The 16393-nt window shown below is 42.0% G+C and overlaps 2 protein-coding genes across 2 annotated transcripts; both read right to left on the minus strand.

Moving 5' to 3' along the window:
- Positions 1–2925: 2925 nt before the first annotated feature.
- On the minus strand, positions 2926–6718 carry LOC125570326 (chymotrypsinogen B-like). Its single transcript, XM_048731883.1, has 6 exons — positions 6483–6718; positions 5999–6196; positions 5205–5408; positions 4337–4657; positions 3848–3886; positions 2926–3537 (listed from the first exon to the last, which is right to left on the minus strand). Exons 1-6 carry the CDS (start codon positions 6535–6537, stop codon positions 3443–3445), a joined length of 912 nt encoding a protein of 303 aa, XP_048587840.1. The 5' UTR covers positions 6538–6718; the 3' UTR covers positions 2926–3442.
- Positions 6719–8619: 1901 nt separating this feature from the next.
- LOC125570324 (para-nitrobenzyl esterase-like) lies at positions 8620–13245 on the minus strand. Its single transcript, XM_048731881.1, has 2 exons — positions 12996–13245; positions 8620–11997 (listed from the first exon to the last, which is right to left on the minus strand). Exons 1-2 carry the CDS (start codon positions 13059–13061, stop codon positions 10321–10323), a joined length of 1743 nt encoding a protein of 580 aa, XP_048587838.1. The 5' UTR covers positions 13062–13245; the 3' UTR covers positions 8620–10320.
- Between the last annotated feature and the right edge of the window lie 3148 nt (positions 13246–16393).

The following is a 16393-nucleotide window of genomic DNA, read 5'->3' on the forward strand; positions in this document are numbered from 1 at the left end:
CTCCGTTGACTTTTTGTCTCGGACCGCTGAGCATACTGGGGTGCTGTTTTTCCAGGTGCTCTCAATCCTACTCTCTCGATTGTTGCCGTCTTTGATTTTTGTAGTTCCCGACTAGATGCTTCTTTCATCGAGAGGATTATTATTGTTTTATCGAGTGAAATCCCTGCCCCTTCATCGTACAACTTCAATTTAGACCTATCATCTACACAGGAAAAGGTAAGCTTATCCCTTATAGCTTGCTCGAGGAATTCGGGTGGGAATTTACATTCTGCAGCTCTTACAGTGACTACCCAGGAGTCAAAACTCTGATTTGGTTCTCGTTGGAGCTGGAGCCAGAACTTCTCGCGGAGCATTAACTGTGGGTCTCGTTTAGTAAAATATTGGTCAAACTTCTCTATCACCGTCTTGTAATTATCCGGGTTTTCGCCCGGTATAGGGTCTCCACCATCTGGGTTTGGTTGATCAGGGCGAAATACAAAGTTACTATATATTTCTAGGCATTTGTCTCCAATATGATTAAGCAGTAAACCCACCTTGACTTCGTCAGGCTTCGTGGAGGTGGCAGTGGCCTTCAAATAAATTTCGAATTTTTGCTTCCACTTTTTCCAAGAAAACGCTGGATTTCCGCTCGAAATTTCCAATACTTCGGGTGGCTTCACGAATGGCGTGCTGCTTGCTATCTTCTGACACCATGTAGTAAGACATTTACTGAGTCTAAGATACTCTAAGGTGCTACCATACAATTGTAGTCCGATCGCTCTAGGAGGCCGCCATCTTACTTCGCCCCAGTCCCCCTAGTCCCTCAGCTACTACAGGTAGCCCAATACTACAACAAGTTTTGTTTGGTCTTTGATTAGTTTCGACGTAGTGGTAATGATTTCCAACAGCTGATGTTGGGTCAGATGGACCAATTGACTTAACATCTGGTCAGGAGCTCTCACTGTATCTGCTGTGGCATCATTTGTCATTTCCTCCACATATTATGTTTTGCATGTAATGCCATAAAACTGTTCAGCATCAGTTACTGTTTTAAATTTGCTCTTCATATAGGTAACAACTCTCTGTCGTACTGGTCCCCCTACAAAAGAAAAGCAGAAATATGTACGCTGTTCTAAAGGTTGTATCTTTATTGGGGGCTACTTATTCCTTGTTCACATTAGTACTGTGCAAGTAAACAGTAGGAGTATCCCACAAATAAGACATTATTATGCAAGCATCATCAAACAACGCAGATAAAAACTAAAAGAGAGAGAAATACCAAGGGTCCCAGGAACTAACACCTTTCCCTATGGTGCTGGGCCCATTCATACTGCACAATATATTTTTTACAAATCAATAATTATTCTATTTACCTTTGCAGGTGTAAGTGGTGCCAGCATGACTTGCTATAAAGTTGGCAGCTTCCAACCAATACTTCGATTTCGTATTTACCGATGGCCACTCTGAAGCTGTGGGCTGCAAGTCCTTGTGCCGGGCAACAAACTGGACCAAGGCAATGTCCTGCTTTATTAGCCAAATATTCTTCGACTGTTTTGGGGATTTTAGGCGTAATAAAGGGGATGATTTCCCACGAAGACCACAGGGGTGGCTCGGTCTTTTGGGTAAAAAATTACTTCCCTTTGGAAGAAAGACAAAATTCGCTTGGTTAAGATTTTTCTAAAATATTTTTCTGATGCATGCATTCAAAACATTATTTTATTCTTCTGGTATTTCTACTATAAGATTAAAAGGGAAGTTCGATATGATCTTTATCAACTGTAAAGTTCGAATAAGTTACACTTGATTTAACCTATCGAGTGTAAAATTCATAATAAATGTTGGTTGTCATTACTACGTGTATGAGTTATTAGTCACATCAAATCCTCAGAGGAATATGGTCAAGGAAGAGGAGAATGAATTTATTACATGCGGCAATATATTGGATAAAAAAGGCGTCTTCTGTTTTACAAAACAGCATTTCGCATGAAATGCACTCTCATTTCGTGTCCCCGAAACAAAAGCTGCACATCTGTACCCGACCCATCGAGTCCTCAGGTAATGATTTCCGAAACGCCACCATTTTCACTATTTCCTGAAAAGGGCGAGGCAAGGGGATACGTACGTACTTTCAGGCTACATACAGGGTCTCAGGGGAGTTATTGCCAATTGGGTGCATGCGCGAAGAACGGGGGGGAGCCAATAATACTCTGCACTCTGAATTACTGCTCATAGTAATGATAAACGCATAATATTAGCTTTTAAAGTGTCATCTAGTAAATCTAGTGACAAACAAGCTTTCAGAGAGCAAAATTTACCCACCCCTCCCCCCAAATATCCGAGGTAAAAAAATTCTAGCGCTGTTGTGAAGCTTGTCACCTAAACAAACTTATAAAGTCAAAAGAGGCATTATAATCTGAGAAACAGAACCAAAACATGAAAAATCCACTACTTTTTAGTTTTTGGGAAACGTGTCAAAAAACGGTCGCCAAGGTAACATGGAGCGTTTCCTAGGCATGTCAATGGCATCAAAACGTCCGCAGATAGTTTTTAGGAAAAGACAACAAGTTTTAGCCTTTTAGCTGCTATCACAAGTTATAGCAATTTCCCCGGAGGGGGGGCTTAAAGAGCCCCCCCCCCCCACCCTCCAATTATGAATAGGGTTAACTGTATATACGGCAAGATATAATTTTTCACCAACTGATTCCCGGAGGACATTTGGCGGTTTAGTCGAACTAAGCTATGAGGTGTTGATGTTTGTCCTCATGCCAAAGAAGAATGCATAAGGAAACAAGTGACACGATTTTAGAGGAAGGGGGGGGGGGGGGGGGGGGGGCTACGTAATTTTTCATTATTAGAATCTTATTTTAAGGACGCCTTTTTCGTATAATTATTGAACAGTCACCTGTTTTATTTATTTGTTGTTTTTTTAAATACCGTATTTTTTCGATTAGACCAAGGGAGCTTGAGATACTTTCTCAGAAAATCCAACTCAAGTTTTGAAAGAATAATGACAAAGTTTACTTGCTACCGTGATTTAATGGTGCGGTGTGTATTTTTTTTTTTTCAACTGCGGCGGTCATTGCTAAAGAATTTTTACATTTTATTCAGCCAGCTTTTGAAAAAAACGGCGTTTTGCTTTTGATGTTGCGAAGTTTGAAGATTAGTGGTTTCTATTATCTTTTCGAAAGCAGTGTTCTTTCGCAGGCTACTACTGAGGTTATTCAAACCGCTGGCGTGGGCTTCCTGCCCCGCGAGTGTCACTCCAAAAATTTTCATTTTATATTATATTATTATTTTTATATTATATACGATCTGTATCTAGAAAAAAGAAAAAAAAAAGAAAATCAAATATCAAATAAAATCATTACACCGAGCTGCTGTGCACGAAAACAAGTTCTGAGAGCACACTTTTTAAGCGCCGTCGTAGGTTTGATTTTTAAGCTAGAAACACTCACTTCAGCACTTATTGCAGGTCTTCTTGCAACGTTTTTGATACTTGCAGTCGTTCCACAGAATTTGGCGTACCGAACACACCAGCACACCAGGTGTCTCTGCAGTCTGCAAAAAAAAGACAAAACAGATGAAGGAGAAGCAATTGTACAAAATGCCTAATTCGCGAATATGTAGCGCGTCAAGATGAAATCATTGGGCTTTAAACTAATCTTCAAAGATTTAGAAAGCAACAGTCAGGATAGTTAGTCAGTGTTTATTGGTCATCAACACTTATGTTGTTTTCACTCTATTTTGTCATGACGAACCAAGTGACGAAATAACAGTCCTACATACCGACACGGACTGCATGCCAGACGGACACGGGTCAGGTGCTGTTTTCTAAGTACGACTTACTGCGTGCACGTGCACTACCTACCAGCATTGCTGCCTAAGGAACCGGAATCTGTCCCGCCATCTGCAAGGTACGAAAAAGCTAAACTGGACTTGTGATCTGATTTGTGATGCTTTATTGACTGAAGCCACACATTCGATTTGCCCTTTTCTATTTATTTTTAATCGTCCGACGTTTGCGCGAAAAATCCCCTTACACCAGAGTCTAAGAAATAAGGTCATTACTCTTCATCTGCCATAGAGATCATTAGTAAACAGTTCATATTTTGTTCTTCGGCGATAAAAATCGCTTTTTGGACTTTGAGGCGTGCGTCCTTTTAACAAGCTTGCGAAACTTGACTTCGGGGAATACCCACAAAGTGTTGGGTGTGGTTAGGGGGGGGTGCCGTATCATATGGAAAAAGGATTGTACCTGATGCTTCTCAGATATAAAATAATAATTTCTTGGCGACCTGGGGAGGGGAGGGGGCAACCTGCTCTAGGTACCGCCCATTAGCATAACCCGATAACCTACCTCCGATCTCGCTCTTGATCCAACCCACGTGTGAACTAACGCGCGCATAGACAGAGTAGGAGTGGCCTGGGCACGAGCGATCAGTCACCCACGAGGAGGAACCACGCAACACCCAGTGCCCAGACTCCTCGCAGACAAGCGGTCCACCGCTGTCCCCATTGCAGGCGCTGCTTCCGCGGCCACCAATGCAAATCATCGTTGATTGGTCGACTTTTCCGCCATTTTTTGAGCGGCATTCCTTATGGTCAATCACAGGGACACGAGACTGCTGAAGTTTGCCCGCCATTTTCTTGAAGTCGTTGGGTAGTATTCTGCCCCAACCTTTATTTAAAAAAAAAATGTCTATTATCATTTGTGAATCAATCAAATTTCGAAAAAAAAAGACACTTCTAGGCTGGAATAAATGTTTTAAAAAACAGGCAGCACCACGCTATCACTTGTTAGCAAGAAAATCAACCACTTTTACAAAACATGGTTAAAAGCTGTGGACTATTAGTTGAAGCATATAATTTAGTGAACCGTCGAAGCTTTAAATTAATGCTTCAACAATTTTTTTATCTAATGTTTCTAAGTTTTCAGCCTTTTTCCAATGAATTTGTTTTGGTTTTGGCTGAGTTTATATATATATATATATATATATATATATATTTGGGAGATCTCCACTGAGCAATGTCTTAACTGAGAAACTTCAAAAAAACTTGCAAAGAGTCTTTAGACCATTCAGACGAATGGCAACATCTGTTAGATATGCTCACGTAAATATTGACAACTTTTGCGAGAAAAATTCAAGAATATTTTAAAAGGATCATAGACACAAACCCACCAAATCAAGGAACAATCATGATTCAAGTACAAATTACCCATTTACCTGTTATATAGCAGTTACCGCCCGGTTTAGCAAGACTGCCCTGTTTGGGTAAGCACACTGTATTCACGGTCGGGCTCAGCTTCGCCGGACTAGCCAGTTTGATGAGGGCGATGTCGTGCCGCAGATGACTTCGACTGTAGCCTTTATGTGGGATAATCTTAGCGATCTTCAACTGAACCCCATCGTCTTGACGCAAATGAGAACCTAATGGGAAAAGTGTGCTGGTTGAAGGAAAAAGGTAACGTAAAGGTTTTCTTGAAGCATAGACAGTCAAGCACAATCAATCATTTGTTTTCCGATTAATCAAGATGAAACGTACAATTAGGTGGAAAGACTTCGTAAGAGAAATGGAGACGGATGCAGACTGGCAGGCCACCCCTCTGGTAACCGTGTAAACAGAGACAGAAGGGCGGGGGGGGGGGGGTCAATAAAGCTTCGCTGGTATCGAAATGAAAGGCTTGGTTATTCTCTAGCCAAAAAAGCTGATCACTTTTAGCCGGGACTGCAAGATTTAACTGTGATTGCTCTTGGAAGATAACCAAGCCACAGTTTGAAAGCGAGGCTGTTTGGGAAAACTATTTTTCGATTGAATTTGGCAAATAATATGACGTTATTTTCAGGTGGATCTTTTGAGATTTTTTTAAATAATTTGCCTTTAAATATTGTTTGGAAACAATAACAAAGACGTGGTTGACAGGCTATCTTTGTGCCGTCTCCCTGCGCTCCTAAACAAAAGCTTGGATCCTTTTTCAAATAAAACATAAGCTTGTTGTTGAGAAATATCCTCTTCATACCTGCTTGCAGACTGTAGTACCAGTAGTTGTTCTGCACACAGTGAGCAGCGGTAACCGCCCATTGTGGAGTTATCAAGGACGCTCCACAATTATGCATCCCGAACATCTGGAGTGACAGTTGCCATGGCCACGAGTGAGGGACTGCTTCTTCTCCCCCGACAATGCGTGTTCCCGAGACAGGCCGCTGACCACATGTTGCTGATAGTGAAAAAAAAATGCTTTTTTCCTTCATGCAAAGCAAATGGTTTTGTGTACATTTTGGCTGTCTTATTCCTGATGTATGCTTAATGAGGCGCAAAGAAACAGGCACTTCCCCCCCCCGCCATCTCATTTTTTTGGAATAGGAAAATATGAAGCTCACATGATGTAAAAAAAACGGTCAGGATAACGATAGGCAACCTACATATATCTTAGACAGCCCCTTTTTGAAATTAAAAAAAAAAAAATATCTTCAAAAAGCTTATAAACATGATGATTAACTTACCCATACATAACGCCGGGCCAAAAGTAAAGACGAAAAGTAAAAACAAAGACGCCATAATTCTTAGTTGAAAGCAGGACACTTTCGCTTTAGTTGGAAGCCGAGGAGCACGTCTGCATAAATAATAAACAAATGCTGAAGGGACTGAGCAAATACAACTGGGCTTGTGGCCCTATCTTGAGAGTGCACCCGACCGGCTGCCTTGCATACATTGCGTATCTAGTTTGGCCATGATCCGTAGGGTGGTGTTAAGCGTTGGAGCTATTTCAATTTATATCCCAGTGACGAATTTTCACGCGCGCTCATTGGTCAATACGGGTCACGTGCACATTTCCACAGAACAAATATCAGTCGATAAAACGTCCAGCCAAAGTGATATCTGCCCTGTGAACATTTTAGTGCAGTCAAAACTCGCTTTTTGTCTGCTCAATCACTCCCCAAACAAACTCCTCGCTATTAAAGCACAGAAAGAATGTTTGATTTCTTTTATAGAATTATCATCAATATATTTTTGTAGAATTTATCCTGAAACGCGAAAGAAAAAGCAATGACAAAAAACTTCACATCAGCGCGCGCTCGTGGCGTCATTCCCGTGCAGAAGACATTTCAAAATTGAAAACTTTTGCTTTACACGAACGCGCGGTATGAAAGGGACTTGGTAGGCAAGCTGTCATTCGTCATTAGAGACTTCACTGAGTGCAGCGCCCCGTAGAGAAAAGCCAGAAAGCTAGATTAGAGATCAAAATTGCCGAAAACACACCATTGAAGTAACCACAGTCTATTTATTAGCCTTTTCTTAAAACAAAACGAAAAATAACGGAGAATAAGATAGGTTTTGAAAGGTTTTGAAGCGATGAATAATTTTGCAAATGTTGTTTGTCCGCGCGCGCACCTGAATGACGCCATTTCGAATAAGAGTTGTATTTTTTTAATTCAAACGAGCACGCGCTGTTTGATTTCTCAATGACAATTTTTGCTCTTGCGTTTGTAGAGAATTGACTCCAAATACTTTCCCGAATATGCTTGATAGTTCTTTAACATTCTTTTGTATACTTTAAAGTTGTCGTAGCTTGCCGTACGGCTGTATTTTTTGCTATATTTTCTTCTGGCAGTTACGGATGTCCGAAAATGTCCGCACTCAACGAAGTCTAAAGGCCCTGTCACACGTAGACTTTTCGGCTGCAACTTGTCTCGCAAAAAAAATTGTTGCAGGTCGCACGCGCCCTGTCACACGTGACGTTTTTCCTGCGACTTGAAACAATTTGTTGCAGAAAGTAGAAGAGCGTTCTACTTTTCGTGCGAGAAATTCAAAACAAGTTGAGAAGGGGGTGTCACACGCAAAAATTGCGCGTGCGACCTGCAACATTTGCTATGGGTTACACTTGAGTCGACGATTAGTGACACAACCACTAACTTCACAGCAGGTGCACTTCACAGCAGAATAAAGTAAAAGACTAGGGTATCCTAGGAGCTGTCAATTTAGTAGAGGTGTTCTCACGTCATCTCCCATTCTATAATAATAGCCATAATTCTCATGGACACTGCATTTTTAAGATAATCCTAGGCTCTATTTCTAGCAATCGCTATGCCTCATCGGCCCTAGGATTTGGCTGTTTTGAGAGGGGATGACTAAAGCGTTTTTTTGTGAAATGATGTCAATAAAATTGCCTTAAAAGTTAGAACATGACTTAATTTTATTGACAACATTTCACAAATAAACGCTTTACTCGTCCCCTCTCAGAACAGCCGAATTCCGAGCTACGAACAAGCAACCATTACCTGGGCTACCTGTGCTACTTCCCAGCGCGGTCAAGCGTAACTATTCGTCCAATGGCGTCGGTCAAGGATGCTTGTAGCTATTTTCTCGTTTTAAAATACGGCTAGCGGCCAGGGAAAATTATTTAGCTCGGATGTTTTGCCACATATCGAATGTAAGTGTACCCTGGCATAGGTCTGCGAGATAAAAATATTTAGTTTGTTGTTTTTTCCCCTCGAATTTCGACGGTTTTTGAGTGCTACCGAAAATGGCGCCTCCAACCTCCATCTTTTCTTAGTAGGGGGAGAGAAGTAATAAATTCCGTTGAGAAAACCCCTCCAAATCGCGTATTCCACGTGAATTTGACAACAACAAGGCATGTTCTAAGTTTTAAGGCAATTTTATTGACAACAGTTCTCGTCCTCGTCCCAGAACAGCCAAATTCCGAGCTACGAACAAGCAACCATTGCCTGGGCTACCTGTGTCTAAACCATCACCAACTTCAAAGAATTCAACTACTGCTGCCATGTTTGTTTTTGACGTGGATTGGAGAACCGCTGACAATTCGCGGGCTTTTTAGCTAAAACGTTTGATTTGATTGGCCAAGAGTGTTGTGATATTAGAAGAGTTATGATTTGCTATGGGTTACACTTGAGTCGACGATTAGTGACACAACCACTAACCGCAAAAAGTCCTGAATAGCTTCGCTATCCACGACTTAAAAAAGTGATATACAAAACAAATATGTCGACTCGAGTTTTCGGGACGTCCGTCCCCAAAAAGCATCGTATGACAACCAAACGTGGCGGGCTTCATGTATGTATCAAGGGAGATGCAAAACTGTGGTCACGAGATTTGTGACGTCATCAATGACGTCACTAGAAAGCAAAAAATATGCTGACGTCATCAGAAAAAAACAATATTAATATTTCACAAAGGAAACATCATATGGCAAACAAACTCGGTAGGTGTCATGTAGGTGGATGCAACAATATGGTCAAGTGTTGGGTAACGTCATCGATGACGTCACTTAAAGAAAAAAAACGTGATTAAAAGCAAAAACATTCATATCTCTTGAAAGAAACATTGTTTGAAAACTGACTCGTACCCAGGCGCTTACTAGCGTGACCGGACTAAGCGCGAAGAAAACCATTTCTCGCGTTGACCCTTCCCTTGGTCCTTTGCGCCAGCGCTAAACCTTCCCGTGGCTCATTGCGCTCACTAGTATATTTTCACTTGTTTTTACTGACTTCAGACGCCTGGGTACGAGGCAGGTTTCACAACCAAACTTAGCAGGTGTCATGTTTGTGTCAAGGGATGTGCCAAATTGTGGTCACGTGATTTGAACGAAAAAGCAAAGATAGGAAATGAATAAAGCAAAGATATGAACTGAATAATGTACATCAATCGACTTTTTTATCCAAATGTGGAAGTGTGTCAACAGTTTTCTCCAGGATTGGAGAAGGAATGGCGCTACACTTGCAGTGTCATTGCAGAATAGAACTATATACCTATCAGTAGACCTTGTCCGTGCAAATGGCTATTCCTAAATGACAGTTCTAGCATCAAAAAATCAGGGGCCTCGATTTAATTAAATGCAGGAAATTATTGATAAATCATACGATTCTTAGTTATCACCTTAAAGCCGCATTGTCACCAGTTTACTTCCGGAGGTCCGACAGAAACCTCAACCGTCAAAAGACAAAAGAATTTATTAAAATCCGAGATATTAAACAGGCAAGCCGCTCTAAATTATCTATCGCATCCTCAAAGAAACTTCCAATGCACAGACAGACATAGACACACTCCTTTCAATATTTTGAAATAATTTTCGCGTTTTCCGTTAAAAATCATCGGATATTGTTAGGTAATCGACCGAAAGTAAACTGGTGACAATACGGCTTTAAATATAACAAATAAATAAGACCACAAGAAACTTTTGATCTTAGTACTTCCATGTGCCATTTGCCATTTGCACCAACGTATTTTGGAAAATGTGTAACTACAACTGATTGTCTGTCATACTCAATAAATTATTCAAAAAAGTCTTGCTCTGCCTTTATATTGTTTTGTCTTCGACGTAAACTAGTTGACCCAGCCATATGGAAACAGGCCATGCCCTAACCAGAGGTCACATTCTCTATCCAAATATGAACGCGCAAAGTCCATTCCGCCGTCGGTGAAAAGAGCGGTCACCTCAGGATACGGCTTCCAGCCTGAGCTCTCAACCTTATTGCTATGGATAAATCTACCAAGCTCCCTTCTTAAATTGACCATGAATCTCTTATCTCTGGCAGATGGCGAATAGCCGAACGCTTCAGGGAAACCGAAAAACGCCAATAGATCCCACATGTGAAAGGCGTAAGCACTGGTCTTGTCTCCCACAAGCGTGACTGGCTTACTAGGCCAGTTGGTCACCACGTAACGATAGACACTACGCAGTCCGGTGGACGCGCCACCGGCAAGCACACGTGTTGGGCACGTGACTCGAATATCCGTGACGATATTAGCGTACGAAAGCCGCGGATGTTTGTGTTCAACCAGGTACATTGAAAATACTTTCTCGATTTCGGCATCACTCAGGAATCTTGAGAGCCTCTCGCTGGCGTATCTCTTGAAGTCACTCAGGTCTGCCTTTGTGTTGAAGAGCTTTCCGGGAAAGTAGTCTATCTCCTGAGCTGTTGTGCCTAAAATGACGGGTACATCGTTGATTCTCCTACCGGAAGACAACGCAATAAATGGTGGGTATGGTACCACATGCCCATCGACTGTTGCCAAGGCACCGCTGAAAAATCCCGGAGTCGGAAGATCGGTCAGGTCTGGCATACTCCAGTAAGGGTATACATCCCACGGGCTCTTCTGTATAATTCTAGCTACATTAGAACGGTAGAGGCACTCACGCGTAGAAGCAAGGCTGTCATGGGCACAGCCCATACGTTCGACAAAAACCTTGTTGTCACTAGAAGCATCATTGGCTGATTTACTGAATACAGGGGATGCACTCATAAGGATAGCACCGTGAAAGAGTCCATTAGCTAGCGGGGACACTAACAAAGCAAGGGAGGAAGTGGCACCAGAACTTTGACCAAGAAGTATAACCCGATCGGGATCTCCACCGAAACGTGCAATATTTGTATGAATCCACGACAACGCCATAATTTGATCCATGAATCCGTAATTTCCAGACGTATTGCTTTTGGAGCCGTCTGAGAGAGCGTCTAGGCTCAGAAATCCAAACGCGTTAAGTCTGTAGTTGAAAGAAATGCCGACAACACCCAAGTTACTCACAAATTCCGGGGTCGGATGAATCCCACTATCGTGTCCAGATCCGTAAGTCAAGTCGCCTCCATGAATAAATACAAGTACAGGCTGCTTGATATCCACACTTGGCGTCCAAACATTTAAATAAAGGCAATCTTCGCTGCCGATGACTTGATCTTCGCTGTTTAACTGAGGGCAAACTTTACCGTAAAAAGCAGCATTAAAAGTACCTTGCCAGCAGTGATTATGCCCACATGGGAAAGGTGGTTTCCATCGCATGTCATTTATAGGGGGCTTGGCGTAGGGAATCCCCTTGAACACCCAAGCATTTGAATTCCTAGTACCTCGTATTGTTCCACCATCAGTGGCTATAAGAATTGAAGAATCTTCGTCGTTATTTTCATCATTTTCAGAGCTCTTCCCTCGTATCAGTAACGCAATAAGGACGGCGATGAAGATGACAGTTGATAGGATGAGCACAACGATTATTATGTTGCGAACCTGATACCAAAAAAGCTTAACATTAATAAGGGAAGGGTCATTATTTATCGGGGGGGGGGGGCGGATGCTAAGTTAAGTTTAATTAAGTTTAATTTTTTTTCTGGTGCATTCTTAGAATTAGTATAAGAAGGTAGTATAATTTCGGCATTTAGAAGGCCTAAAAATCTCAAAGACATCCTTGCGCCTTCTAAATTCAAGCAACGTGCGGCCACTGAAATCAGTAACCAAGAGAATAATAGTGGTTGTTTTAAATGCGGGAAGAAATGTGATTTCTGTAGCAGTTATTTTGTTCAATCACGACATTTCATTAGCGCTGCAACTGGCAAGAAATACTTTATAAGGCAACGTGTTTCTTGTAATTCTAAGAATGCAATTTACCTAGCAACCTGTCGGAAATGTAATTTACAATACGTGGGTTCCTGCACTACGGAATTCAAGGTGCACTTTCGCAATCATAAGTCCAGTATGAGAACCAACAAGAAAACATGTGAAGTCGCCAAGCATTTCAACCGCAGCGAGCATAATTTGAGTGATTTTGACTTCATTGTAATTGAAACAATAGCTAGGCAGGATCTGATTGGTCTAGACAGTGTTCTTCCCAATAGAGAAGCGTACTGGATGATGCAATTATTTACTTTGGCTCCCCATGGTCTAAATAAACGCAGGGAGTATAAGTCGAAAAATCGAATTATTTCAATAACACATAGCTTTATCAACAATTTGTAATCGCCGTTAAAATGGTGTAATTTAAGTACACTATATTTAAAGAATTCACAAGTTGTAAGTATATAAGGATGTAGTTTTTTACCCATTGCATTTTTTAGCTTTTTAACTTATTTTATACTGAAGAAGGCCGAAGGGCCGAAACGTTTAGTAAATTTTTAATAATGTCTAAAAGTTGGGAATCGTAGCCTCTTTCTTCACACTACTATATATATATATATATATATATATATATATATCAAATTGAATTTGCTTATTTGGAGTCGTACACTTACTTTTTTAGAAGCATGGTGCTTTTCGATTTGTATTTCGTCTAGCTCTTCGTTGACCAACGAGCTCATTTTGGAACAAATAGAAAGTCGTCTTGGTAGCAGTAATATTCGGGTATCTGTCACCAAATTCGCTCGAATTTCGACTTCATCAACAACTGCGACCTTATTCTTTTACTTGTAATCGACAATACTCGTATGCCTTTAGTAACCTAGATAGAAAGAAAGCAGCCCTTGACCTAAAAGCTCTTCGTAAGTTGTGAAGCGCTTGGTGCCAACAATATACTGCGATTAAGGTGAGGCATTTCGGATGGTCATACCATTACGTCATCTCTCGAGAAAGTCCACAGGCATCCCAAACAATTGACTCATACCCAGTCTCTAAAAAGGGGCGGGGGGAGAGGAGTTTCTGTATAGTAACTGCGGAAATAGGTAGCCGAAATAATTTATTTTTGATTCCTTACTCCCGCCCCTACTACCATGAGCATTGAGGCTACCTCCTTAGTTAATAGTGTCGAGCGAAACGTATGACGGCACGAAAGTTCCCTATCTGCCTCCATTCTCCGTGTGGATCATACTCTTCGTTGGCTTTTTCCTATATCCGACAGAAACAGTTGCAGTGCATGATGCAGCAGATTTGATTGACAAGGCAGACTCATAGGGTCCTGGGCGAGATAGTTTATTCGGATTGCCTTTGACGCAGCCGGAAATAATGCAGGCTACCATACCTCAGTTCTGGGGGTACTCCCTTGTGATTACCCATAACCCATTGCGCAAATTCCAAATTTTAGCAGGGTTAAGTTTAGACAGGGTTCAAGCCTCATGTAGCCATTTTTAAACTTTTAAAAAAGTTATCACACATTCGTCTTTCAGGTCTTGACTGTGAAGGAGATGACCTGGAATGAGTGGGATTCTTGTTTATCAACTTCTATATGACCGGTCCCTAAAGTGTGGTCGATTCCTAATATATGACCGGTCCCTAAAGTGTGGTCGATCCCTAATATATGACCGGTCCCTAAAGTGTGGTCGATTCCTAATATATGACCGGTCCCTAAAGTGTGGTCGATCCCTAATATATGACCGGTCCCTAAAGTGTGGTCGATCCCTAATATATGACCGGTCCCTAAAGTGTGGTCGATCCCTAATATATGACCGGTCCCTAAAGTGTGGTCGATTCCTAATATATGACCGGTCCCTAAAGTGTGGTCGATTCCTAATATATGACCGGTCCCTAAAGTGTGGTCGATCCTTAATATATGACCGGTCCCTAATATATGACCGGTCCCTAAAGTGTGGTCGATCCCTAATATATGACCGGTCCCTAAAGTGTGGTCGATTCCTAATATATGACCGGTCCCTAAAGTGTGGTCGATTCCTAATATATGACCGGTCCCTAAAGTGTGGTCGATTCCTAATATATGACCGGTCCCTAAAGTGTGGTCGATTCCTAATGTATGACCGGTCCCTAAAGTGTGGTCGATTCCTAATAAATGACCGGTCCCTAAAGTGTGGTCGATTCCTAATATATGACCGATCCCTAAAGTGTGGTCGATTCCTAATATATGACCGGTCCCTAAAGTGTGGTCGATCCCTAATATATGACTGATCCCTAAAGTGTGGTCGATTCCTAATATATGACCGGTCCCTAAAGTGTGGTCGATTCCTAATATATGACCGGTCCCTAAAGTGTGGTCGATTCCTAATATATGACCGGTCCCTAAAGTGTGGTCGATCCCTAATGTATGACCGGTCCCTAAAGTGTGGTCGATTCCTAATATATATGACCGGTCCCTAAAGTGTGGTCGATTCCTAATATATGACCGGTCCCTAAAGTGTGGTCGATTCCTAATATATGACCGGTCCCTAAAGTGTGGTCGATTCCTAATATATATGACCGGTCCCTAAAGTGTGGTCGATTCCTAATATATATGACCGGTCCCTAAAGTGTGGTCGATCCCTAATATATGACCGGTCCCTAAAGTGTGGTCGATTCCTAATATATATGACCGGTCCCTAAAGTGTGGTCGATTCCTAATATATGACCGGTCCCTAAAGTGTGGTCGATTCCTAATATATATGACCGGTCCCTAAAGTGTGGTCGATTCCTAATATATGACCGATCCCTAATGTATGACCGGTCCCTAAAGTGTGGTCGATCCCTAATGTATGACCGGTCCCTAAAGTGTGGTCGATCCCTAATATATGACCGATCCCTAAAGTGTGGTCGATCCCTAATATATGACCGGTCCCTAAAGTGTGGTCGATCCCTAATATATGACCGGTCCCTAAAGTGTGGTCGATCCCTAATATATGACCGGTCCCTAAAGTGTGGTCGATCCCTAATATATGACCGATCCCTAAAGTGTGGTCGATCCCTAATATATGACCGATCCCTAAAGCGTGGTCGATTCCTAATATATGACCGATCCCTAAAGCGTGGTCGATCTCTAATATATGACCGATCCCTAAAGTGTGGTCGATTCCTAATATATGACCGGTCCCTAAAGTGTGGTCGATTCCTAATATATATGACCGGTCCCTAAAGTGTGGTCGATCCCTAATATATGACCGGTCCCTAAAGTGTGGTCGATTCCTAATATATGACCGGTCCCTAAAGTGTGGTCGATTCCTAATATATGACCGGTCCCTAAAGTGTGGTCGATTCCTAATATATATGACCGGTCCCTAAAGTGTGGTCGATCCCTAATGTATGACCGGTCCCTAAAGTGTGGTCGATCCCTAATGTATGACCGGTCCCTAAAGTGTGGTCGATCCCTAATATATGACCGATCCCTAAAGTGTGGTCGATCCCTAATATATGACCGGTCCCTAAAGTGTGGTCGATCCCTAATATATGACCGATCCCTAAAGTGTGGTCGATCCCTAATATATGACCGATCCCTAAAGTGTGGTCGATTCCTAATATATAACCGATCCCTAAAGCGTGGTCGATCCCTAATGTATGACCGGTCCCTAAAGTGTGGTCGATTCCTAATATATGACCGATCCCTAAAGCGTGGTCGATCCCTAATATATGACCGATCCCTAAAGTGTGGTCGATTCCTAATATATGACCGATCCCTAAAGCGTGGTCGATCCCTAATGTATGACCGGTCCCTAAAGTGTGGTCGATCCCTAATATATGACCGATCCCTAAAGCGTGGTCGATCCCTAATATATGACCGGTCCCTAAAGCGTGGTCGATCCCTAATATATGACCGGTCCCTAAAGTGTGGTCGATCCCTAATATATGACCGATCCCTAATGTATGACCGGTCCCTGAAGTGTGGTCGATTCCTAATATATGACCGGTCCCTAAAGTGTGGTCGATTCCTAATGTATGACCGGTCCCTAAAGTGTGGTCGATCCCTAATATATGACCGATCCCTAAAGTGTGGTCGATT

Source organism: Nematostella vectensis, chromosome 8, assembly GCF_932526225.1.
Source record: "Nematostella vectensis chromosome 8, jaNemVect1.1, whole genome shotgun sequence".
Classification (NCBI taxonomy): domain Eukaryota; kingdom Metazoa; phylum Cnidaria; class Anthozoa; order Actiniaria; family Edwardsiidae; genus Nematostella; species Nematostella vectensis.

Bases quoted from the DNA above. Each gene is read 5' to 3' on its own strand.
- LOC125570326 (XM_048731883.1), bottom strand. From the start codon at position 6,537: ATGGCGTCTTTGTTTTTACTTTTCGTCTTTACTTTTGGCCCGGCGTTA. The intron at 4,658-5,204 runs GTAAATGGGTAA...TTTTAAATAAAG, and splicing joins CGGTAACTGCTATATAACAG to GTTGGGGCAGAATACTACCC. The intron at 3,538-3,847 runs GTAGGTAGTGCA...TTTTTTTTGCAG, and splicing joins TTCCTTAGGCAGCAATGCTG to ACTGCAGAGACACCTGGTGT.
- LOC125570324 (XM_048731881.1), bottom strand. From the start codon at position 13,061: ATGAGCTCGTTGGTCAACGAAGAGCTAGACGAAATACAAATCGAAAAG. The intron at 11,998-12,995 runs GTAAGTGTACGA...TTTTGGTATCAG, and splicing joins AGCACCATGCTTCTAAAAAA to GTTCGCAACATAATAATCGT.